Consider the following 25960-nt stretch of genomic DNA (forward strand, 5'->3'; position numbering starts at 1 on the left):
GATTTTTGAAGGACTTTTTTTTAACTTCAGAAAAGTTAAAGACAGTCGATTTAAAGTGGATTGCCTTATTTATTCCCGTTGCTATTGTTTCTATGGTAATTTGTCCCATTTTCTTAGTCTTTACCTAGCTTTCTTGATCCCAGTCATCATTCAGTATTAGGGAAAGAATTACTCAGACCTAAAGCAGCTGAAGGATAGGAAACACAGTCTGTCATTAGAGAGATAAGAACTGTGAATTGAAAGAGAAGGAGCCTGCTTTAAGACAACGCAATAGACCTTTCAGTGAGATGGAAAGGTTTGAAATGTTCATTATCCGTCCATCATGGTGGCCATGAGCCTCAAGTAGCTATTGAGAACTTGAAATGTGGCTAGTATGATTAAGGAAATGAAATTTTAATTTTATGTAATATTTTAAAATTTAAGTTTTAATAGCAACATGTGGCTAGTGGCTGCCGTGTTTGACAGTGCTGCGTTAGAGGACCGCTGACACTAGTAGCCCATACACATTTCAACTATAAAACAAGATGTGATCCTTGCAGAGGGGCCTCACGGGTAAGACCTGTGGGCCCTTTTATCTAATCTAGTATTGTGATTTGCTTCTCCAGGGGTCAGTGAACCATAGGAAGTTACTCAGTACTTTACATATATAACCTTTACTTATTTGTCAGATTCCAATCATTCTGAAAAAAAAAAAATACAAAAAATAAATGCACATAACTCAACTTTTATTGGATACTATTTTATTTTAAAATTTCAGGCTGAAATGCATAGTATTTTTATGCACTATATTAAATTTAATCAACCGTGTTAAGGTACAAATTAACATACAAATAGAGTGGTTAAATTAAAGCGGATCCCCCTCCTTAGCTCAGTGGAGTTGATTATTTTACTGGAAAGGATTTCTTTAACTAGCAGACTTCCATTGGGAGGCACTAGAGATGAAAGTAAGACCAATTTCAGTAACAAAGAACCCTATCAAGTCAACGAGGGTGGGGGAAAAAAACAAGCTAGAGAGGAAGGAGATTGAGGAAGCCGGCAGGTCCATCAAAATGCAACTGCAGGCACTCTTATCCTGTCTTCTGCTTGCTCTTGGCCGAAGGCATTTCCCAGTTCTGTAAGGGTTCAGAATAAACTCTTCCTTCAGTGACTGGGATTTCAGTCAGTTACCTGACATGGTATTAGTTATTCTTGGAGAAGGGAAGGATTTAAATTGGGACATAATGATGTGTAAAAATACATTTGTTTGTGCCTTGGTAAACTTGTTCTCTTAAAACCTAGATGTGGTGAGTTAACTAATCAATTTTTTATAGCTGATCCATTGCTTTATCAGCTTGATTATAAATGATTTTTTTAACCTTTATAGGAGAATTGTATAGCATCACAGCTCATAACAACTATAAATGACTGTCTAGGTTTACCTGAATATTTGTCAACCTCATCGGAAGGTCATTTTTCGGTCTTTGCAGAAAGAACGGAAGGAAAAAATCTGGGACCCTGTTCACAGAGTCGCCCTTGCAGAAGCCTGTCGAAAGCAGGAAGAATTCGACGTTGCCAACAATTGCCCTTCCCAAGTTGGTGCTAGTCGCTTTTATTTAAACGTTACCATGTCGTCAGGGAATTAAGAGTTCTTAGAGAATTAATAGACTCTTTTTCACAAGTTTTAAGTTGTTTGCTTTTACTAATTTTTCTTTGCTTATTTTTCCTGAAGTCAGTTTATATATGATCTATCAATTGTTTGAAAGTTCTTAACAAACATAGAATACACACACGTAAAAGTGCATGACTCCTAAGTGTATTGTCACGAATTGTCACAAAGTGAGCACCCCCTATATGCAGCACCCCGGCCCCTCTCTTGCCTCTTCCTACTCGCTGCTGCTTCCTCCCCAAAGCAGCCACCATCCTGATGTCCGACACTTATCGGATGACTTTAACCTGTTTTGAACTTTGTAAAATGGACTCATACAGTGTGTGTTCTTCTATGCGTAGCTGCTTTCGTTCGTTGTTTTTTTGTGAGGTTCCTCCATGTGTGGGGTGTTGCAGTAGTTTACTTTCCTTGCTATATAATTGATGGGCCACGATTTATGTATCCATTCTGCAGATTGATACTTGCTTTGTGTTCAGGTTTTGGCTATTATGAAAAATCCTATTTTGAAAATTCTCGTGCCTGTCTTTTGATGGGTTATAAAGTGATCGTACCAATTCCACAGGAAGCGTACGAGAGCTCCCATTGTTCAACATCCTTGCCGTTATATTTTTGTGAATCAGTTTATAAAATGAAAATAATTCTTGGTTTATTATGAAAATCATGAGTGGTGGCTGCAGAAACTTTGGGGCAACACAGATATGTAAAGTTTAGCAAGTGAAAGCCTCTGAAATGCCACCGCCCAGGGATGGTAACAACAACTTGACATTCGTCCTTCTGAATTTTTCTTTTAATGCATGCATTTCTTTTCTTTAATGAATTTTTTTATTGAAGTATAGTTGATTTACAATGTTTTAGGTGTACAGCAAAGTGATTCAGTTACACATACATATATATATATATTCTTTTTCAGATTCTTTCCCATTATAGATTATTACAAGATATTGAATATAGTTCCCTGTGCTATACAGTAGGTCCTTGTTTATCTATTTAATGTGTAATAGTGTGTATCTGTTAATCCCAAATTCCTAATTTATCCCTCCCGCCTTCTGCCTTCGGTAACCATAAGTTTGTTTTCTGTGTCTGTGAGTCTTTTCTGTTATGTCACTAAGTTCATTTGTATCATTTTTTTAGATTCCATATGTAAGTGATATCATATGGTATTTGTCTTTCTCTTTCTGATTTGCTTCACTTAGTATGTTAATCTCTAGGTTCATCCATGTTGCTGCAAATGACATTATTTCGTTCCTTTTTATGGCTGAGTAATATTCCATTGTATATATGTACCACATTTTCTTTATCCATTCATCTGTTGATGGACATTTAGGTTGCTTCCTTGTCTTGGCTATTGTAAATAGTGCTGCTATGACCTCTGGGGTGCATGTATCTTTTCGAATTGGAGTTTTCGTCTTTTCCAGGTATATGCCCTGGAGTGGGATTGCTGGATCATATGGTAGCTCTATTTTTAGTTTTTTAAGGAATCTCCATACTGTTTGCCATAGTGGCTGCACCAGTTTACATTCCCACCAACAGTGTAAGAGGATTCCCTTTTCTCCACATCCTCTCCAGCATTTATTATTTGTAGACTTTTTGATGATGGCCATTCTGACTGGTGTGAGGTGATACCTCACTGTAGTTTTGATTTGCATTTCTCTAATAATTAGTGATACTAAGCATCTTTTCCCATGCCTGTTGGCCATCCGTGTGTCTTCTTTGGCGAAATGTCTATTTAGGCTTCTAATGCATGCATTTCTTAATAAGAAATGGAATTGTATTAGTGGTTCTCAGCCCTAGGTGCATATTAGAGTCACATCAGGAACTTTAAAAACTGTCAGTGCTTGTGCCCTAGAGAGGAATTAAATCAAAACCTTGCAGAGGAGGCAAGCATTTTTAAAACTCTTCAGGAGTTTTAATTAACATGCAGCTTGGGTCAAGGACCACTGGCCTGTATAGATCTATGTACACATTTAACTTTTATTAATCTGTGTACATCATCCTTTTTTAACAGCTGTATAATCTTCTATTAGACCAAGATTTGTTCTTCAGCCTCCTATTGGAGATATGAAATGTAGTATTTCAGGTGCTACATATAGACAACTAACTTTATAGAAGAGGGATCTGAATTTAATTATCCTTTTTATATTGTATGCCAGAATTGTTTATATAATTGTCTTTTTCCTTAAGGAGGAGTAAATGTTGAATATATTGGATAAATAAAAATGAAGCACAACTTCAGATTTTGGGAACATGTGAAACTTAAATTTTTATTCATTAGGACTATTCAGGTGAATGTAAGGCAGTCTAATATAGTATGTAGTTTAAAAAAGTGCCTAGGTTGAAGCATATGAATTTCCCGTTTTTATAGATCAAAATGGTTGAATAGCAGCTTGTATGTACTTGGTCATGAACATAGTATGTACTTAACTTAGCAAATTCTAAAAGAGGTAAGACTGTTCATGGTTCCTGTTATTTATTTGGGTTCTTAAGAAACAAATTTGAAATGGAAATGTTCCTGATATAAAAATCTAAAAGTCGATAGAGAAACTATTTTATAACAATTTTAGCATTACTTTTGGAAATGAATTACACAATTATAGGTATGTGACCAACACCCTTGGCCAAATGATAGCACCACCATGTAGCACCGTGTCTTTCCCAAAACAGCTGTAGGGAGTGACTGAATATGATAGTGAGTAAAAGAAGTATTTTTTACTGTTTAATATTTTAATTGTTACTGCCACTAAACTAACTGGACTACAAGTTGCACAGATATAAAAAGAAAATTTTCTTACATTTTTCCAGGGTAAAATGACTTTACTATTGGGTCACACTGTGCCTTTGGTGTCTTTGGTTGTATGTTAATATCACTTTTCAAGAGCACAAAATGTGCTAATGTTAACATCTGTTCTAATTGTTTAGGCAAATAAACTAATCAAGGAGGAGCTTCAAAGTCAAGTGGAATTGCTTAACTCTTTTGAGAAAAAATACAGTGATCCTGGCCCTGTATATGACTGCTTGGTGTGGCATGATGGTGAGACCTGGGGGTAAGCCGTGTGTTTCCAGTTCTTCATTTAAAAGTCATTTTATCTGCTCTGAAGAACATTAAACCCTCAGAACTGCCCAGAGATTTGGTTTATGTGACATTAATATCTCCAAGCAAAGCTACTTGAGGGCCAAATTGGCTTTTGGGTAGTTTTAGTAGATAAGCCTTTTGAACCTCTTAGTATTTTAGACACGAAAGCTGACCCTTATCTGTTTTAAAGAATCTTATTTCATTAACCAGATAGTAGTCATTAAACAGATAATATCAGCAGGTTGATGATTGGCGTATGTAGAAATGTTCCTGATTGAAGCTGGGCAGTTTGGAAAGTAAGTGCACGAGGATGTTGCAGAGCATCTACTATAAATGTTTTAGGAGCAGAGGAGGAAAGTTGGGTAAAGATTTACCAACAGAGACCTAGTAGCTAAGTTGAAGCGAGGCAGCGAGATGCGGGCAGCAGTGTAGAGCTCAGATCTGAGGCGGGATCCTAGCATGTGAGCTTGAATGCTTTATCTGCACCTCTCTAGGCCTATTTCCTCATCTGTTAATTGGGATGATAATCGTACCTCCTTAGAGGGTTTTGTAAATTTGATGTTTCTAGACGTAGTAGGTACTGGATAAGTGTAAGCTGTATCTGCTGCTTCTGCTACTACTAATAATGATGATTTATACCAAGTTACCTATCACGTACATTTTCCACTTTCTTTCTTAGCGAATCACACACTGCAGTTGTGTTTCTTTATGTCAGCTAGTATGTCTTCTTGAATTACTATCTGTGTAGAAGCAGGAATATGTTCTTAATACAGGTATTTAGGCATATATATGTTTCAGGGTCGCTGCAATAAACCAGGGACCCTTCCAGAAATTGTTTTGTAGTTTGAGTCCCTGCTCATATGCAAAGAATTGTTTCCCGAGATGTGGCAAACACAGAACAAGATACGGTGATTTGATTGCCATCTCCAGTTATTTAGTTTATAATGCACTGACTTAAAAGGGGGCTTTCCTCTCACAGATGTGGGTACTAACTCATCTTTGATAACGGGTATATAAAATTGTCAGTTGAATCGGAAATTTGGGCCTGAAAGTGGTAATAAAATATTTGCATATAACAATATTTCAATCTAGATGATAGTTAGCATTCATGCAACTTTTCCGTGTATCGTAGTATGTTTTGGTGTGTGTATATGTGCAGGTGTGCACACATTGTGAACAGTTTTTTTCCAAAAGCTTTGCAGAAGCTTTGATCAAGTGTTTGTAATATTAAAAAGTTGTTCAAACATATGGTTTAGTAAATTTTGGGACATCTACCCCGTGGCATAACACGATACAGTCAATCCCAGTCATAAACGTTCAGTGATTTTTGTCATGGGAGAGGAAGCAAGGTTAAGTGTGAGGAAAATACTAGATACAAAATCCGGTGTACGCGGAAAATTTACTACAAAACACGCAGGAGGACTTAAGGAAATACTTTAATGTTAGCGGGGATCGGGTAGTGGAGCAATAGGTGGTTTCAATTAAAGTGTTTCTACAGATGCTGAAAGCACTGCAGACTACGTTGTCCTAAGGGGAAGGGCTTGGGGTTAGGATGTTCAGGGGGCCGGTGTATGTTTCCAGAAGGTTTTCTTGGTCTTTAAGACAATTGACAAAGAAAGTGATAAGTGTAATCGTTTGTCAACAGTATGCTAAGACATCTTGAGGAATTTTTGTGTTGGAAATGAAATTTAATCAAATATTAAGTGAAGTGAAATCTGTGATAACTAGAAAACATTTTAGATAATGTTAGTATAATCAGTGAAAAATACAGCAGAATCATGCTTTCAGGCGCTACTAGAAATAATCTAACTTTTTTTGCACAATACTATATATTGTATGGGGCTTTGATTCCCCCACCCCATCTCAGAGTGAGATCCAGAATTTTTTGAAGCGAATCTTAAAGATCTCAAATCACCTAAGGCAAACCTCGGCACTGTCTGCAGGTGTTCTCACGTCTCATGTCAGAAATGCCAACCATTTCTGAGGGGAGGTAAAGTGACCTTAAGAGTCTGTTTTGTTTCAAGAATGTCAGGTCTGCCCTCCCCCTGGCACAATTCTGCTAATTGTTAAATCCCTGTCTCTGCACTTAACCAGGTAACCTAGTGTGACTGCACTCAGGTATTTGCCAGGATGCATAGCGTCAAGTACTGTCCCTCAATAGGGAGCAAAACCTGGTTGGAGAAACACTATTTATAGAGGACTACGTAAAGGAGAAACACTATTTATAGAGGACTACGTAAAGGAGAAACACTATTTATAGAGGACTACGTAAAGGAAAGACTATTAATTGGTTTCTTTTCAGTGGTTTTTGACCTCGTTTCAGTTTTTCTTTGAGAGTTTGATGAAAAGTGTGGATTCTTTTCACACACACGTACTCTAATCCTGTCCACAGGCCTTCTCTGTCTTCTAACGACTGTCCCTTGAGTTAAGCCAACCAGACCTTCAGAAACGTATACCCTTGCACCATGTTCACATTTGCCCTCTGTGGAGTTATTTAGTGAAGTCACTAAGTTTTGTATTTATATTTTGATACGGTGCTTGAATTGTTGAGTCCCTCCATGTAGATGGTGGTTATAAGAAGTGCTCTGTGAAATGTGTCACAGTATTTGCTGTGAGAATGTTGTTAAAAGATGTTGATGCCTTCTTTCATCATTTGGCAAATAGCTTCTTTGTACCAAGCAGACTCTCTAGAAGCTGCTCCATGGACTCTAGACTCTGGAAGCAAGTACTCCCTGGGAACATCTGAACCTGACTAGGAAGCATCAAGAGAGATGTCATTGAAGGGTCAGCACAAGTTAGCTGAGCGGAGGGTAGGAAAGGGGGTTGAGGGTAGAGGGGAAAGATGCAGAGAATGATGGAGGAACTGTTAGCAGTTCAGTGTGTGACGGGCCGCGTGAGGGAAAGGGAGGACTTGAGAGTGATTTCCAGCATGGAGGCTGGCCAGGTACTTACATTTTGGCATCAACGGTGCTGCTTTCTAGCAAACGTGGAAGCTTTGTTGGCATACGTTTTATCCGCTAACCTCAGCTCTGATTCCATTTGATATGCTGCTTGTTTTCTCTTTGCCTCACTCTCCCCGTAAGTGTTCATTCTCCTGTGTCTTGCTATATTGTACATATTTTTCTGAAATGCCGTAAATCATTTTAGGCACACATTGGAGTATGCATAAAAACAAACCGATGATATCAGAGATTCTTCTTTCCAAATTGTTGTAGCGTGTTAATGAAATGTATGCCTTAGTATTTATAATAACGCCCTCTCTACACTATACTAGTGGGCTTCCATTCATTCATTATAGCGATTGTGATTGATGTACTTAGCTTGTTAAAACACAGTTCTTCTTATTTAGAAAATGAGCAGAAAGGTCTAATAGCTAAACACATAATGTTGATCCTTAAATGACGTACATTTCGTTTATGACTGTTTTAGATTTATTTAGTTTTAATCAGACTATCTTCTAAAGTGTTTGGAATATATATTTTAAAAATTAAAAAGTGAATAAAATGAGGAAAGAGCAGACAGGAGGAGAACCATGAAACTGTAGAAAATGCTTCTTGTGAAAAATAAATGTTTGCCTAAGGCTGTTATAAATATGAGTCCGAGGCTCCGTGTAGTTCATCTGGTTTCGAGGGCCTACGTACGCTGTTGGATTCATGAAATCACTTCTAAAAGAAGCAGAAGGAAGCAGGGCCTAAACTGTGTTGTGAGAATCACCCTAAACTATTCTGAAGGTCGAGGCTAAGCTTTGGGCTGATTCCTTAAGCAGATAGATGGTCTTGTGCCTGGAGTTTCGTGAAGGACAGTTCCTAAAGCTCTCTGTACATGACTTCATTTAAGGGCTGGTTCCTGTAAGTTATTTTACCTAATCTTTACTGTTGACTCTGTGAAACAGGCAGTTGCCATGTTTGTTATGGTAAAAGCAGATAGAGTGGTGAGAAGACATCCGAGAAACAGTATTGCGTGATTTTTTAAAAAGTAAGAAAATAAGATAAATTTCATTACCTACTCTTTATTCTCATCTTACAGAGCCTGCATTGCTTCGAATGAAGATGGGGATTTGAGTAAATCTACAGTTTTGAGAAATTACAGAGAGGCCCAGGAATATGGCTCCTTTGGCACAGCTGAGATGTTGAATTACTCCGTTAATATATATGAAGATGGAAACCTGCTCTCCATAGTGACGAGTGGAGGTATTCTGCTTCAGATTTGCTAACTAGAGATAAACTTACAAAGTGGTAAGATGACAAATTCTTCTAGCCAGAAGCAGCCTTATAGAGAATTTAATCGAATGATCCCTACTAAGGAACTAGGTCTGGAATAATGGATGTGACTTGATTCCCTGGAAATTCCCTGGCTTTTTTTTAAAGCCATAACCATGTAGGCTCCATTCGAGGAGTATAAGCATGGTCCAACCACAAAAAATACATCAGCATAAGTCATCTTATGAACAGTAATTTCACCTCCAAATATTAACCCTTGAAAATTCACCCATGAGTGCAAAGAGTCAGGTAAAAGGATCCTCACTACAGCATTCTATGTAATTTTGAAAAAGTTGTAAACTTTTTAAATACCCATCAACAAAAAACAGGTTTTTTAAAAAACTTGTGTTATTCATCCTGTGGAATACATTATATAGGAATGAAAATGAATAAATCTACATATACCTGTATGCATAAATCTCAGATACATAAACTTTACTGAAAAAAATGTACTCATGGTAAAACATTTGTGTAAAATTTTTAAACATGCCAAACAATATTATGTTTATGTGTGTGTGTGGTAAAAATATAAAAACATAGGTGGGAAGAATGTGCGTACCAGCTTCAGGGTAAGGGTAGTGGGTACTTCTGGGGCGGGAGAAGGAGAGTGAAGTAGGACAGCCAGCTCTTTCCCTCCCCCTCCGCAAGCTCTGTTGAGGTACAGCTGAAGTACAGGAAACAGCACGTATGCATACACGTGGTTTGGTGAGTTTTGATATGTGCATACACCCAGGACACCATCACCACAATCAAAATTACAAACGTATTCATCACCCCCAGAAGTTGGCACGTCTTCCTTTATAACCCAGCCCTGTCTCCACGCACATCCTCAGGAAGCCGCTGAACTGCTTTCTGTCCTCTCTAGCTTACTTTACCTTTTCTAGAGTTTTATATAAATGGAATGAAAGAAAAATTTTTTTTTTGCCTGCCTATTTCAGAATCCATATTGTGATTGTAACTAGCTTGTTCCTTATTGCTGAGCAGTATTTCGTCATGTGCATCCACCATGGTTTGTTTATCCATTCACCTGTTGATGCACATTTGGATTGTTTCAGCAGTTGTGTACAGGTCTTTGTGGAAATACGTTTTTGCTTAATTTGGACCAGCATCTGGGAGAACTGGTTGGGTGTGGTGGTTACCTATTTAAGACTCTCGGAGCTCCTCTTCACAGCGGCTGCTCCCTTTACGCCCCGCAGCAGGGGGTGCGTGCACGTCCCCACCCACAGTTGCCACTGCCAGGCTCAGAGCCGTAGAAGAGGCACCTCAGTGTGGCTTTCGTTTGTATTTTCCGGGTGACTAACGACGTTACACATCTTTTCATACATATATTTGCCATTTGGTTATTCTCTTTTGGGAAATGCTTTTTCAAATGTTTTACCCATTTTCCTTTTGAATTCGAAAGATTATGTTCTGGATATTAGCTCTTTGTCAGTTACATATGTTGCAGATATTTTCTCGCCTCTGTGACTTACATTTTCACTCTCAGTGAACGGGGTGTAGAATCCAGTGTGACAGAATAGTGTGTGTAATTCATTTTTTGTGACTTATCGTTACGAGACTTAAGATAATAATACACTATTAGATGTTAAGATAAGACTATATTTTTATTCTATTACTTTTATTGTGGTTAATAATGTGCAAATTGAATCTAATGGTTAAAACTTGGAGTCTCTGAGGATGTTTCATCATCTTCTCCCCTTTTTGCCTCTAGGAGCTCACGGAACACACGTCGCTAGTATAGCTGCTGGGCATTTTCCAGAAGAACCTGAACGGAATGGCGTGGCTCCTGGTGCTCAGATTCTTTCCATCAAGATTGGTGATACAAGGCTAAGCACCATGGAAACAGGCACAGGCCTTATCAGAGCTGTGAGTATTTGTGAGCTGTTGACTTCAAAGACTAATGATTAATGATCATGGAATTTTCAGGTTTATAAAGTGCTCTGGCTTTACAAAAAATATGTGGAACTGTATTTGGTGTATAGGACTTTGTTTTTAAAAGCAAAAATGCTTATTAATTCATTTAAAAATATTTTTATTGAAAATTATTAGGATAAAGTTTTTTGGAAACTATGAAAATATTATTTACATTATACTCTCACTTCTAGTAAATCCCTTAGCAAGCTATTTTGAGCTACTTTAAAAAGCAAAAAGACCTCTTAGCCAGCTTGCTCCGTCAGTGAGAAGAATTTATTATTCTGCATTTCATTTTAACATATGAATTACATTTTACTTTAGCGAATTTAGACTTTAATAAGAACCATTCCATCCCCCTTCCTCTCCCCAACTCCACTCTGCAAATGCTAGTTTGTTTTTTATTGACTACTTCCTGTACTCTGTGACTCCCTCCTACATTTTTTTAAGTTTATCAACCATATGCCTGAGGATAACTTATAAATTTAGATTTGAATTGGAATACGATTGGTTAAGAAACTATGGGATTCCATGCCTTTATTGTACTGGCTCATCTGTTTCTATAAATGGCTGCCTAAACTGGACTCTTAATCTTTTCAATAGATGATAGAGGTTATAAATCATAAGTGTGATCTTGTCAACTACAGCTATGGAGAAGCAACTCATTGGCCAAATTCTGGGTGAGTGTTCTTTGGCACTTGTCAGCCATAGAAGCTTAGCTGATGAAAAGTATTAAATGCTTTTTAGAACTGGATTGGATATTACAACTGAAAAAGAGCAGACTCGGTGGGTAGATGATAAGTGTCTGTCTCTGAGAACCCCGCCCCATTCCCACAGTCACATCTTTGATGTAGTTTTCCCCTCCTAGCCAGCCAGGTGGACCCGACGGCCCATCCGTCACTAGAATTCCTCATCCACACGCAGCCTGACCTCTTCCAGGTGTACTTTTCCTGACAAAATCTAGACTTGTGGAAGCCCGGCAGATCCTTCAGTGATCACACAACTCATCTGCCCGGGTCTGTGGAGGTCACACTGATGTCATACTTCGTTTATGACCGCGAATCGGAGATGTTCGTCAGCATCGTCTTTGGTCACACTGCACGTGCCCTTCCACTCCTGGATGGCCATTGTACACCTTCTTTTCTCCTCGGAGACTTTCAGCGACCTCCCCTTTCATTCCTCCGCTGATGTCCTCACGTCTTTCTTTCCCAGAGAAAATAGAAGCGCTCAGAGGGAACTTCCTTGCCCTTCCTGTGACCTGTCTGACCCAACCTTCTGCCTTCCCTTCCTCTGTAATGAAAGAAGTGCCGGGATCCAAAGCCACTCAAGCACTTACGATCTGGCTCTCATCTCCTCTTTCCTCAAAGACTGCTCCAGCATCATCCCTCTCCTTTCCTGGGTTGTCGTTATTACTACACAGACATGCTCTAGTACCTGCTAGCTTTAAAACTAACTAACTAAAAAACCTCTTCATTTCACACGGCCTTCACTTACTTTCCAGCAAAACTTAGTTATGTACGTTCACTGTTTTCAATGGACGTGTCTCACTGCCCCACCCCCTCCCTGTGCCGTCAGGATCTTCCTGCCGCCAAGTCCACTGGCTTAGCGTAGACCTCATGTTGCCTCACCTCTTTTTCCTTCATAGTAATAACTTTGAAATTACCTTATTTAGAGTGTTTACTTATTGATCACCTCTCCCTCACTCCCCACCACACCATACATATACACCCACCATCCACATACACCCACCATCCCTTTACACCCACCGTCCACATACACCTACCATCCCTATACACCCACCGTCCACACACACCCACCATCCACATACACCCACCATCCACATACACCCACCATCCACATACACCCACCATCCACATGCACCCACCATCCACATACACCCACCATCACTATACACCCACCATCCACATACACCCACCATCCACATACACCCACCATCCACATACACCCACCATCCCTATACACCCACCATCCACATGCACCCACCATCCACATACACCCAATCTTGTATATCTCAAGATTGTATTTATGTGACATGCTGAAAAAGACACAATGACTGGAATCAAGAATGATCAGTGGTTGCCAGGGCTTAGAAGGGAACATGTAACTACAAATGGACAGATAACACCCAGGAGATTTTTTAATGAGGTGCTAAAATTATTACTGTGTTTATGGTGGTGGTTGCACAGTCTATACCTGTGTTAAATCTCATAGAACTGTACACCAAAGAGAAAGTCAATTTTACTGTATGTTAATTTAAAAAATAAAAAGTTTAAAAAGTTAAAGAAAAAAAAAAACACCTTAATTTTCTTAGATCACTGGTACTAAGTCCCTTGTGGGGCAGGAAAGGAATGTCTCACAGGTACCCTCTGTCTCTCAGTCGTGTCATCCATGAACGTAATCTCGCCTCTTCTCTTGCTTCAGTAGCTTGATTACCTCAGTGTATTTCTTTCTCTCCTTTAACATTCTTTCTTTTAAAGTCTTCTTTCCCTAGTGTTCTTCCCTTCACATTTATCACTTTGGAGTGTCCTTGGCCCTTTACATTTTTTATATTGACCCCATTTTCTTCCTTGTGGTCTAACTTCGTCTCCTTTAATTAATACCAGTACATTTTTCTTATTTGCTGTCAAGCTCTAACCAGATTTCTCATATTTTAAATCCTACACTTAAGGTCTTCTTAGTGCCTTATTTCCACCTTTGCCACTCGTCACGACTGTGTGTGGGGATCCCCGAGGAGTCATTTCTGAATACCTTAAGTGGTAGATGGAGGTGGACCCCCTGTTGTCCCACCACCCAGTCACTGCTAATGGTTCAGTCTTTGCTCTTGGTCCTTTTGTAGTTTATTTTCCCCACATATATTCAGTTTTGTATCTAGCATTTTCGCCTTGTTTAACCTGGGGCCTCCTAACTCCTTCCCTCCGCTAAAATCCAACTAGGGTGTATCTCTTGGGATGGCTGTATCGTGTTCCACCAGTGGTGGATGTGCCGAAATTTACTTAACCGTGCGTTTGAGCGTATTTTGGTATTATAAACACTCTGGCAATAGGAGCTAAGCACTTGTAGTTTGAGAATGTCCCTGAGTGATTCTAAAGCACCCCCCCTGACCCGTGACCACCATCTTGCTTCTGCTACTTAGAGCCCTTGTTTGGTTTGTTTTTTCATGTAAACCATGTTTGAAAATATTTTCATATTGTAATATATTTCTTGAAAAGTGGGACAGTTTTGTATGTTCAGCGGAATTGTCTCTCTCTTTCAGGAGAATATGTGAAGTAATTAGTGAAGCCGTGTGGAAGCATAACATAATTTATGTTTCAAGTGCTGGGAATAACGGCCCCTGCCTTTCTACAGTCGGGTGCCCAGGAGGAACCACATCAAGTGTGATAGGTTAGTTTCCTGTTTTACAAATAGACTTAAAAACAAGCAGGCAAAGAAACCTCAGTTCATCCAGTGTTAACTGTGTCTCTACTCTATGCAAGACACTGTGAGCCTTAAGTAGATCCTTAGGAAAGTGAAATCTAGTAGGGACTTGCTGATCGAGGATTTTCCCCTACAGCAGCCTGGAGTTAAGGGGTTTGCTGGAAGTACAGATCCAGGGCTGTGGGATTACAGATGTGCAGTTACCTCTGCTTTGAGAATTTGGGCGAGGCTTTCTGAAAGCAGTGTGGGAATGAGGATTTTAATAGGTAGAAACGAGCAAGGGAAGGGCTTTCCAGGCTAAGTAAACAGCATAAATAAAGACGCTTGCTTCACTTCTTATTTATAGTGTAGGGCAACTTATTTATAGTCGCGCTTCCTCCTTTAATTTCTCTTGGAACATGCAGAAAGATTTAGATGTAGAGGAAGGGAGCTTCATTATTGTGAAAAGCAGTCGAATCACATTTCTTCTATGAATATGGCTTTTTCCCACTCTTTGGTCTTCAGGATCTGATGCAGTGTTGTTTCACTGTAATCTAACGGGATAAAATGCCTGTCAACCGGAGTTGTAGGAGAGCAAAATTAGTTGCAGTCATAATATGAAAATAATCAAATTAACTTCCATTATAGTACAGTAGCTGCCACCTTGTGCAAACCCCCCCCCACAAAACATGAAACCCACCCCTGATTTTTTTTAATATGAGCATGAATGAGGAGGATGAATTGAGAGATCCCTTATGTAGTAAATGAGGCCTAAAGTTTTTTGGTTTATTTTTAAATCTGGGATCAAAATAAAGCTTACACCTCTTAACATTTGTGATTGGATGCATGACTATAAAAACTGGTCCCAAACGGTTTTTCTGGTCTATCCATCAATAACTGCACAGATATGTACATATTATACATATCATAGGTGTTATTATAGTTGTAAAGATATTATTGATGTTGTAGATACAACACAACAAAATTTGGGCATCAAAGCTTAGAACAAACTGGTCCTTTTGAAAATGTTTTTGTTTTGAAATATCAGTGACCTTATGTTTATAGGACGTGCTTTTATTTATAGCTTGTAAATTTTAAGCAAGGTGTAGCTTGCTTTATGTAATTTGGTTTTTTTGGTTTGTTTGTTTTTTTTTTTTTGGCTGCGTCGGGTCTTTGTTGCGGCACCTGGCATCTTCGTTGAGGCATGCACGATCTTTTTCGTGGTGGTGCGTGGGCTTCTCTCTAGTTGTGGCATGCGGGTTCCAGAGTGCATGGGCGCTGTAGTTTGAGGCGCACGGGCTCAGTAGTTGTAGCACACAGGCTTAGTTGCCCTGCGGCATGTGGGATCTTAGTTCCCAGGGATCGAACCCACGTCCCCTGTGTTGCAAGGTGGATTCTTTACCACTGGACCCCTTTATGTAGTTTGAAACTTTTTGATTCAGTAATTCTCTTAAATCATGTGTTAACAGTGCCTGCCAGTGATACATCCCTTGTGTATTCCGGATCTCTAGATATTTTTAAGTACACAAAATGAAACAGAAAATAGATCTCAAAGGTATCTAATGATCAAAATACACTACGCTGCTACAATGCTCAGTGTTTTGTCATTTTTTGTATCCCCAGTTTCACTGAAAATTTTAAACTAAATTTTACAAAACGATTACAGTTTTATGCGGCAGCATCATGAACCTGAGTCCTCGTAACTCACTCATTTTATCCAGCCTTCTGCCCTGAAAATGTGTGTTGTGAAGAAGAATGAGGAGCTGCTAGACTTCAATTCTAAGTCTTGTCTCTGCCGGTCATTTTCTTCAGTAAATTTTTTTAATCTCTCTAGGCTCTGCTTCCAAATTTCTAGAATGAAGGAACTGAGTTTGATCTCTGTGTTCTGCGATTTCAGAGTCTAACTAGTTTGCATCTGCACATTTATCTAAAAGACTGTAGCTGTGACAAAGTGAGGTAGTGGCATGGACACATATACACGACCAAACGTAAAATAGATAGCTAGTGGGAAGCAGCCGCATAGCACAGGGAGATCAGCTCCGTGCTTTGTGACCACCTGGAGGGGTGGGATAGGGAGGGTGGGAGGGAGGGAGACGCAAGAGGGAGGAGATATGGGAACATATGTATATGTATAACTGATTCACTTTGTTATAAAGCAGAAACTAACACACCATTGTAAAGCAATTATACTCCAATAAAGATGTTAAAAATAAATAAATAAATAAAAGGGACTTTTAAAAATATAAAAAAAAAACAGACTGTAGCATGTTATATGTTTGTTATTTGCTTATTTACTACAGCCATTTTTGTGGGGAGGGCTGCTGGCAGCTGGAAGAATTTTAGATACAGTGGTCATTTAAAAATGAAGACCAATCAACTGATTCCATATCTTTCTAAAGTTATATTTTTAAAATTTGAAACACATTTCTCTTTCTCTTTTACACATAGATACACTTTTAGATACATTATTATATTTAATCCACATAATCATCCTGGTAGATATTTTTATATACAAAAGCATAGCACCTAGTGTAACATCTGGCATGTAGTAAACTTGCCTTGGTTATTAAATTTTCTTATCTTTCCATTTTGTGAGAGAGAGCTGTGGTATCGGGAGAGTAGGTGATTTACCAGGGTCACACAGCCGAGGGGGCAGTGGGTTTAGAATCGGGATCCCTGTCTTGTGTCCTGTTGTTAATGACCGGATCCACTCCACAGGTGTTGGTGCCTACGTTTCTCCTGACATGATGGTTGCCGAGTATTCTCTGAGAGAGAAATTACCTGCAAATCAGTACACATGGTCTTCTAGAGGCCCCAGGTAGGTTGAGAATAGTACAGGGGACTGTTACAAATATTTTGTTAAACTGTATGGTGGGGAGGGGCAGAGTTTTGGTCATTTTACCGATTCTTTCTATTGGTTTTTGCATTTTCATTTTGATTAACAATCTCGTTTTAGGGAAACAGGTACTTAAAGAAATAAATTACAGTTACTTCATTGTTAGATGTATGACATAACTATTCTGTTATAAATTTTACGCCCATGTCTACAATCCTTCACTAAGAATATGTAAGGTTTATATAAGGAAAATTTTATTTTTTTATTTCAATGAAAGTTCTATTTACGTTTTATGGAACCTATTTTTAGAACACTTTCCAACACCAGAAATGCTTTATGATCAGCCACTTTAACAGACTAGTGGAAAATTAATAGAGAGTAAGGAAGTAGTCAGAATTCATGAGTCTTCCCAGTTATTTGTTCCAGTTACAAGATATCAAGGTTCAGTGCAAACATTGGTAGACAGCATAGAGAGTGCAAAGAGAAAAGTGGGAATCACCCTAAACCTCATCATCTGTCGTGTGTATGGGTCAGATTTCGAAGAGCATCTTTTTGTCACTGCTGTGTGCGTAAGTGGAAACACACGCTACTCAGGCACTTTTATAACCTACTTTTGTCACTGGGTAATACAGTGAGAACATCTTTACAGGTCAACAGATATTTACCCAATAATATTTGTTTTAGGATAGTCACCAGAAGGGCTGCTACCAACCCATTACAGGAGTTGTTTGCATTGCTTTCAGTTCTCTGTTAAAATGTGAAACCAAATAGCCTCAACGTTCCTAGCCAGGAACAGCAGTAGCTGTTGAGCTGGTGCTTGGTGACGACGCGATGGTGAACTAACTCTGCGGGCTCTAACTCAGCAGACGCTGCTGGCTTGATCCAGCACGGCAGCCACTGGTCACACGAGAGTCTGAACTGAGCTGTGCTGCAAGTATGAAATGAACACCAGATTTGCAAACTTGGTACAAAAAAGAATGTAAATTAACTCATTTTTTCCTATCAATTTCATGTTGAAATTATAGTATTTTAGATATGTTGGATTAAATAAAATATGTTACTAAAATTAAGTAAACCATCTTTTTGTTAGCTTTTTTTAAATATGGCTTTTAGAAAACTTTAAATGCCATGTGTGTCCCACATGCTTCTCCTGGACAGGGCTATTTTAGACTTTGTAGACTAGAGGGTGCTTCTGCTTATTACAGACGAGTAAAGTACATTCATCAGGCGTCTGAGCAGTGACACTCATTTACTGTCCTTATATAAAACATACTTGATGCTATGGCCTGCCACGTGTAAGCCCAGATACGCACACACGCACACACGCACACACACACACACACACACAGACGTTTTGTCTACTTATGAGGGAAAAAACTGCTGCGTAATAGCGAAATAGCCGTGACTGCGGATGGTTCGTGTGTTGTACTGTGATTTATTTGGCCGGTGGCCTTTTTGCAAAGGCCCTGTGTATCCAGCGTCCACCGTCGTAAGCCGACTCTAACTGCTTTCGTTCAGTGCTGACGGGGCCCTTGGAGTGAGCATCAGCGCCCCAGGGGGCGCCATAGCCTCTGTTCCCAACTGGACGCTGCGCGGAACTCAGCTCATGAACGGGACGTCCATGTCTTCTCCCAACGCGTGCGGAGGCATCGCCCTGATTCTGTCAGGTAACCACGTGGCTCACCTTACAGCCGTTGCTCAGCTTCCCAGTGAAGCGACAGTGAGTTGTCGGCTGTTCCGCGTGTACTTCAGCCACAGTTACGTTACTTTTCTTAATAAGATAGAAGTACCATGATAGAATGGATTTTAAAAGAATCATTTATATTTCATCTTGGTCCTGGTTCTAAAGTGCATGATTTATTTATAAGCTTAGTTAAGTAGGTGTGAAGTATCTAGACAATTTCATGTTCATAGCATAAAATAAAGTCAGATTGTGGCCGTGAAAAGTAATTGAATAAATTTCTCTTATTTCAGGCAGATATATATATATTTTTTAATTAATTTATTTATTTTATTTATTTATGGCTGTGTTGGGTCTTTGCTGCTGTGCATGGGCTTTCTCTAGTTGCGGCGAGCGGGGGCCACTCTTCATCGCAATGCGCAGGCCTCTCACTATCGCGGCCTCTCTTGTTGCGGAGCACAGGTTCCAGACGCGCAGGCTCAGTAGTTGTGGCGAGCAGGCCTAGTTGCTCCGCGGCATGTGGGATCTTCCCGGACCAGGGCTCGAACCCGTGCCCCTGCATTGGCAGGCAGATTCTCAACCACTGCGCCACCAGGGAAGCCCAGGCAGATATTTTTAATTTCTGAATTTCTCAGGGTGAGAAAATGTGGTACAACTGGCAATGTCCTGGCCCAAAGTAAAGTTTAAGGTGGATACTAGTTTATGTGATGATAATGATTTGAATGTGTATTCACTCATTCAGCAAGCGTATTTATTGGCTATTAATGACTCTTAAGCATTATTTTAGCTCTGGGGCTAAATTAGTGAACAGAACACCAAAAATACCTGCCTGTGTGGAGTTGATGTTAAAGTTGGAGGAGAAACAGACTGTGAACAAAATAAAAAATGATTTCTGTTACACGTGAGAAGACAGTGAATATTGGCACGGAGCCAGCGAAGCGGGCGGGGCGGTAGGCTGGCGTGCGAGAGGCTGCCGTGGTGTTGGACGGGAGGGCGTCGGCCCTGACGAGGGCTCAGCGTCCGGGCAGCCCGGTGGGCATGAAGATCCCTCCCCAGCAGCGTCCCTCTGGTCAAGTCCCGGGCTCTCCACCCACACTCCTGGTCCTGTCAACCTCACCGAGTATCTCAGGGTCGCTCGCGCCTCTTGTCTGTGGCACGCTGCTCTCTTTGCCTGGAGCTCCTTTCTGCCGTGTCTCGGCCTGTGTGTTCCCTGTGTCTCCTCTGATAGACACTACTAAGGATACCGACTCACGTATCTGTTCTCGTGGAGCGTCACCCTTTCGTGGATTCTCACTGACACAATGGTCACCTTCTTGACTGGCTCTCAGCGCCGTAGCGTTTCCATGTTTGTTTTGCTCAGGGCTCACTCTCCTGAGTGTCTGCGTGTTCCGTTCTGGAGAGGACAGGGGTGCGCTCTTACTCATCTTGCACCTCTAACAGCAGTCGTTATCAGAAGGTGAACAGCTTGGCGCCGCCGCATCCTTCCCAGAGGACAGTCAGCCCCAGCCTCGCTGCCCCCTGGCATTGCCAGAGAAGCTTCTAATCGGTGCCCATGCCTGGGATCCGGTCTCAAAGGTGCTGATCTAATTGCAGCAGGACCTCAGCATCTTTCTGGCTCCTTTCAGTACCCTTGCCGTTTATAATGGGCACCCGGGTTGAGACCTTCTGCCAGTGACCATGTTGTTTGACCAGCAGTATTTTAAGGAAGGTGTCACTCGATGCCTTTTGGTACTTGCTCAGACGTTTACATTCCCAGTGCAGAGCCCGCGTTCATGCCGCTGCCTAGTGGGCGCACAGGAATTTTCGTTGAATGAAGTCTTTGCGTTAACCCAAGCAGCTTGAGTCAGACTGTTTGTCAGTTTTTTGGTGTTTTGGTTTTTTTAATAAAAAAAGATTTAAAAGTGCTTGTTGAAACACAAGACGTTAAAACCAGAGGATGTACGCGCTATCCGTACTAGTGAGCGGAGAGCGTTTCAAGTAACCAGCTCACCTGATGGACACTACTTTCTTGTTTTCTGTTTTTGGCTTTTAGGTCTGAAAGCTAATAATGTTGACTACACGGTTCATTCAGTCAGAAGAGCTCTCGAAAACACTGCAGTGAAGGCTGACAATATAGAAGTATTTGCCCAAGGACATGGTATTATTCAGGTATTGTCGTTTGTACGAAAAACGGGTTGTAAATCAGCAGGATGATATTTTAGTGATTACTGGATAATATTCCTATTATAATGACGATTGAGTTTTTCTGATTGATTATATGCCAGAGTAGTCTCTGAACTGTAAGCAAAGAGGGTATGAAAACAAACTTTGTACTTAAGACAGATTTGTGGGGCTAAGATGGAGAAACGTAGTAGACGTAGGGCACGTAGAGGGTGGAGTTCACGGCAGAGCAGCAGAGGGCAGAAGCCGGCCAGTCGTCACGGCCTGTGGAGGTTTCCTAGCTTCGTCACTTGGGAGTAAAGAGGGTGGAGTGGAAGGCGAGTCCAGTGGCTAGACCAGTGTTTTGGCCAGTGAGGTAGAATTGCCCTCCTAAATGGGGTTTCCGTGTAGGTCAGAGAGGCGGATGGAGAAACTGACTTTTTGCTTGTACTTTGCTACAACGGAAAAGGAATTGGTGATCTGCGATAAAGTACTTTCTTGACCCAGCCGTGTATATCTTACTGTTTGTATTCTCTTAATTAGGTTGATAAAGCCTATGACTACCTCGTTCAGAATACATCATTTGCTAATAAATTAGGTTTCACTGTTACTGTTGGAAATAACCGTGGCATCTACCTCCGAGATCCTGTTCAGGTGGCTGCACCTTCAGATCACGGTGTTGGCATTGAACCTGTATTTCCAGAAAATACTGGTGAGTAATAACCGGACAGTAAGCTGATGTGCTCACATTTATGCTTTGAATGAATTGTACCACAATGGAGAAATGCTGTTTAGGCTAATGTTCTAAAGAGAAGACAGGAATTGACAATGTTATTATTTTGTATTTCATAGAGGTGTAGGGGACACTGATGGCCATTAGGGATCCTGATACAGTGGCAATTCGGTTAGCAGTGTGACTACCAGAAAAACAGTAGAATGGGCCTTCAGGGACCTGGAGCTTTTATTAAATTGTGGATAGTAAAGCATCAAATTCCTTTTCTTTCCCACTTTTACTACTTGGGTGTAAGACAGAGTTTTTGGTTGGAGAGTGGGAAGCAGAAGTGGCCAGGAGAACCCCAGCTCAACGAGTGTAAACAAAATGGTCATCACCATAAACTTAGGGGTCTTTTCTCTTAGTCAGATTCTGCTAACTGTATGCAGTAATGAAAAATACTCACTGAAATGGTTTGTGTTGAGGTTGTAGCCGTGTTGGGGGAACACATGAATGGATTCCGAGCATCCTAAAATAAGTGTGAGGGAGGTTCTGTGGCTGTTTTATGTAAGCTGTGTTTCGGGAGCCCATGCCTACCGCATTTTACAGCCAACCACATTTATCTGCGGAGTTTTCTTGACAGACGACAGAATGTTTTAAAATGGAAGAAAAGGAAAAAATAACTAATCTTTACTTTTTGGTCTTTTTAACTCCAGAAAACTCTGAGAAAATATCCCTTCAGCTTCATTTAGCTTTAACTTCGAATTCATCGTGGGTTCAGTGTCCCAGCCATTTGGAACTCATGAATCAATGCAGACACATAAACATACGTGTGGATCCCAGGGGCTTAAGAGAAGGATTGCATTATACAGAGGTATTTATCGGGGTGTCTTCATTTTTACTTTCTGTAGTCTTTAGGATGTGTAGAAGTCTTTGTGTAGCAGCCCGTTTCCCCACTAGTCTGAGTAAGTCAGGGGTGGTCACGCGTGTATTTATCCAGGCTGTTTGCCGTTAATTATGTGGCCTGACATCAGAAAATGGATGCCAGCTTGTACTTAGGACCTTTACATTTTAATATTAGATTAATTTATTCTCTGAGTAGATTCACCCTTTTTTTTTTTTTATTTTCTCTTTTTAAAAAAGTCTGTTTATGGATACTGACACTTATTCCTTTTTCAAGGTGTGTGGCTATGATATAGCATCGCCTAACGCAGGTCCTCTGTTCAGAGTCCCAATCACTGCAGCTATTGCAGCAAAGTAAGTGCCCAGCTACCGACAGCTTGCTGTTACGTGTAATTATGTAATGGCTGTTTATGGAAGTGGGGTGAACTTTTAAAGGATCCATAGGCCAGAACCAGGTGACTGGGTTTTGGTTCTGTTCCTTGCTTAATTGCTTAACGTTCAGGGTGGTTCGTAGTCAGTCACGGTGTTCCTTGTTCACGGTGAGGGTAACTGACAGCATCTGTCACCCGCCCTCCACCAGGATGACATCTGTCACCCGCCCTCCACCAGGATGGCATCTGTCACCCGCCCTCCACCAGGATGACATCTGTCACCCGCCCTCCTGACACCTGATTCAGAGGCTGTTTCAGCCTTCATCCGGCCTGATGCCTCTGCAGTGTTTGACATGACAATGACTTTGTCCCCTCCCACCCCCGACCCACATTCCCCCCTTATCTCTGGGATTACCGTTATCTCCTCGTTTCCAGACTCTTCCCTTTCCATCTTGTCTTCTACCCGGGAGATCTGATCCCACTGCTTCCTGTATAAAGTACCTCAGCGGCGTGCCCAAGGATCGTGCTCCTTGAAATAGCAAACGGTGGCGCTTCACAGCCAGTGTTTGCCGCGGCTCCATCACCAAATTAACACTTTTCCACGAGCTCACCAGTGCTGACCCCCTGGTTTCCTCAGGACGGGTGCATTTGCACAGCTGGCTTCTTTGCTTCAGTTTCCTGTCCCTTAACTTAATGACCAGGCGTGTTCTTGGTCATCTCCGGGCGGAGGGAGTCCCTCCCTGCTGCTTCACGGCGCTTTTCACATGCCTGTGGTACAGACTTTAGCTAGTGTGTTGTCATTTTTAATTCACCCCATTTGACTGTGAGCCCACGGAAGACGCGGGGACTGCATCTTACGTGACCCCATATGGAGCTCGTGTACAGAATGTACGAAACAAATTATTCAGTTCATGAACGGCAAGATGGAGATGAGAGTACTGGACACAATAGAGAACTCTGAGTTAACAGCTTCCATTGAGTTAGTTGCACAGTAATAGTTAATATGCAGTAGGTCTCAGCCCATATGAAACATAGGATGAAACTGAGGAGGTAACAGGTGACACACACGTGAAAAAATTGCAGAACAGTTAAATTCTCAGCCGCATATTCCCTATAAGTCCTGTAGGAACTTCGACAAGGTAATGTACAAGATTCAGGAGTCGGCTGAGACCTCATCTCCTTCAGGAAGCTTTCCCTGACCGCTCCTCGTGAACCAGGAACCTTGCATCTTCTCCACTAACGCTTCCTGTCTCCCCAGAGCATATTACGTTCAACGTCCCTGTTGGGTTTTCCGTCCCCGCTAGATTGGCTGGGGAAAAGGAAAACGTTATATTCATTGTTGTAATTGTAGCACCTAATAGCAGTGCCTCAGGTATAGTAGGCACTCATTAAGTGTTTGTCATACTGACTAGAGTTTGTCCTTAGTATGTACTTCAGGTTTCTGGGTTGGGTAATTATACATTTGACCTTTATGTTTCACTGATCCCTCACAAAAACGCTATGGAAGTACTTTCTCTTCTTTACTGTGTCATTTATGGCATGGGTGCATTTTGAAGCTACGAAAGAGATTAAATTTAAATATCAGTCTCAACTATAAGGCAGTATCAGTGGCACAAAACATTACTTTTGATTTTAATATTTTGGACTCACAATAGTCCCGATTCTGGTAACCGGAAAATCCTGTGAATGTTGTAGAATTCCTTTAACCAAAAAAGAGGGAGCTATGTGTCTGACTTCAGACAAATTACAAAGCAAACAAGTAAAAAGCAGAAAAAGCATCTCCACAGTGTATCTCTGCTAACATGTTGCAAAACTGAGATGACATTGTGTGTACTGTTTTGTTACCAGCTTTTAACTCCCTGTGTTCATTTCTCATGAACTGTTGAAATCTAGAGTACCAATGGGCTTAAAATCTAAAGCTTTTTAATGAGAGTGTCATGTTTAATCATTTATTTTTATTAATTTTCAGAGTAAATGAATCAACCCATTATGATCTAGCCTTGACAGATGTACATTTTAAACCTGGTCAAATTCGAAGGCATTTTATTGAGGTTCCTGAGGGTGCAACATGGGCTGGTAAGTAAAATTAATGTCTTGTCTTGCCCATTTACCTTTATGTGCATTCTATCTCTGCTCTGATTATGACCATATAAAGTTCATATATCTGCAGTAGACTTTTCTCACAACAGTAATAGGTGCCTGGCACCCTAGATTTGCTATTAGGTTCAAACCTTTTTAAAGATCTAGTCCTGTTTTGCCTTGGCTCATACGTCAGTCATCTATCTAGGCCAGGGGTCTCCAACCGCTGGGCTGCGGACCCGTACCGGTCCGGGGCCTGTTAGGAACCCGGCCGCAGAGCAGGCGGTGAGCAGCGGGCGAGCCAGCAGAGCTTCATCTGCCGCTCCCTCCCCACCGCTCGCACCCCCGCCTGCACCATCCATCCCCCACCAACCCCCCCCCCCCCCCCCCACCGCCCCACCAAGTCCATGGAGAAATTGCCTTCCACGGAACTGGTCCCTGGTGCCAGAAAGGTTGGGGACCGCTGATCTAGGCTATCTTAAGATGTCTTAATAGTCAGGATTTTAATTTGGTTCAGAATAATGCCTTCTCTGTTCACAATCAGAGTCAGAGTTGCATCATGGTACAACTCAGGGCTTCCACTCACATAGGCCCAATGCTTGTGTAACATCTAACTCTAATAAAACGGGCGCTAATCATACCAAAGAATAAAGATCTATAGTTAATTCATATTGAACATGATGTCTGGTAAATGTCAGTGATTATAATGCCCTAATTATGATTTGTTTAGGTTGGGTATTGAAAATAATTAGTTCTTTGGTTTTTTTGTTTGTTTGTTTTTTGTTTTTAATAAGAATTGATCAGATCATCCAGAATAGAAGTAGCTCAGAGCATTTAGCAGTCTTTGATTAGATATATACTGTGGGAGGTGGAGAGGTGGGAGAGATGTTGGTCAAGGGTACAGACTTTGTTATAAAATGAAAAAGTTTGAGGGATCTAA

The 25960-nt window shown here is 40.8% G+C and overlaps 1 protein-coding gene across 4 annotated transcripts in view; it reads left to right on the forward strand.

Annotated features, from left to right (window-relative positions):
- TPP2 (tripeptidyl peptidase 2) overlaps positions 1-25960 on the forward strand; it is a 67762-nt gene that overhangs the window by 15835 nt on the left and 25967 nt on the right. For all 4 annotated transcript variants that reach the window (XR_005017182.1, XM_036831431.1, XM_036831432.1 and 1 more), the window contains exons 4-16: positions 1467-1571; positions 4562-4686; positions 8742-8905; positions 10686-10840; positions 11489-11565; positions 14160-14287; positions 17018-17117; positions 18654-18802; positions 20849-20964; positions 21499-21667; positions 22384-22541; positions 22848-22924; positions 24911-25017. Coding sequence is in view for 3 of the 4 variants with exons in the window: in XM_036831431.1 (XP_036687326.1) it covers positions 1467-1571; positions 4562-4686; positions 8742-8905; positions 10686-10840; positions 11489-11565; positions 14160-14287; positions 17018-17117; positions 18654-18802; positions 20849-20964; positions 21499-21667; positions 22384-22541; positions 22848-22924; positions 24911-25017 (1630 nt within the window). In the remaining variant the exon portion in view is untranslated. The remainder of the gene's footprint in view (positions 1-1466; positions 1572-4561; positions 4687-8741; positions 8906-10685; positions 10841-11488; positions 11566-14159; positions 14288-17017; positions 17118-18653; positions 18803-20848; positions 20965-21498; positions 21668-22383; positions 22542-22847; positions 22925-24910; positions 25018-25960) is intronic.

Source organism: Balaenoptera musculus, chromosome 18, assembly GCF_009873245.2.
Source record: "Balaenoptera musculus isolate JJ_BM4_2016_0621 chromosome 18, mBalMus1.pri.v3, whole genome shotgun sequence".
Taxonomy (NCBI): domain Eukaryota; kingdom Metazoa; phylum Chordata; class Mammalia; order Artiodactyla; family Balaenopteridae; genus Balaenoptera; species Balaenoptera musculus.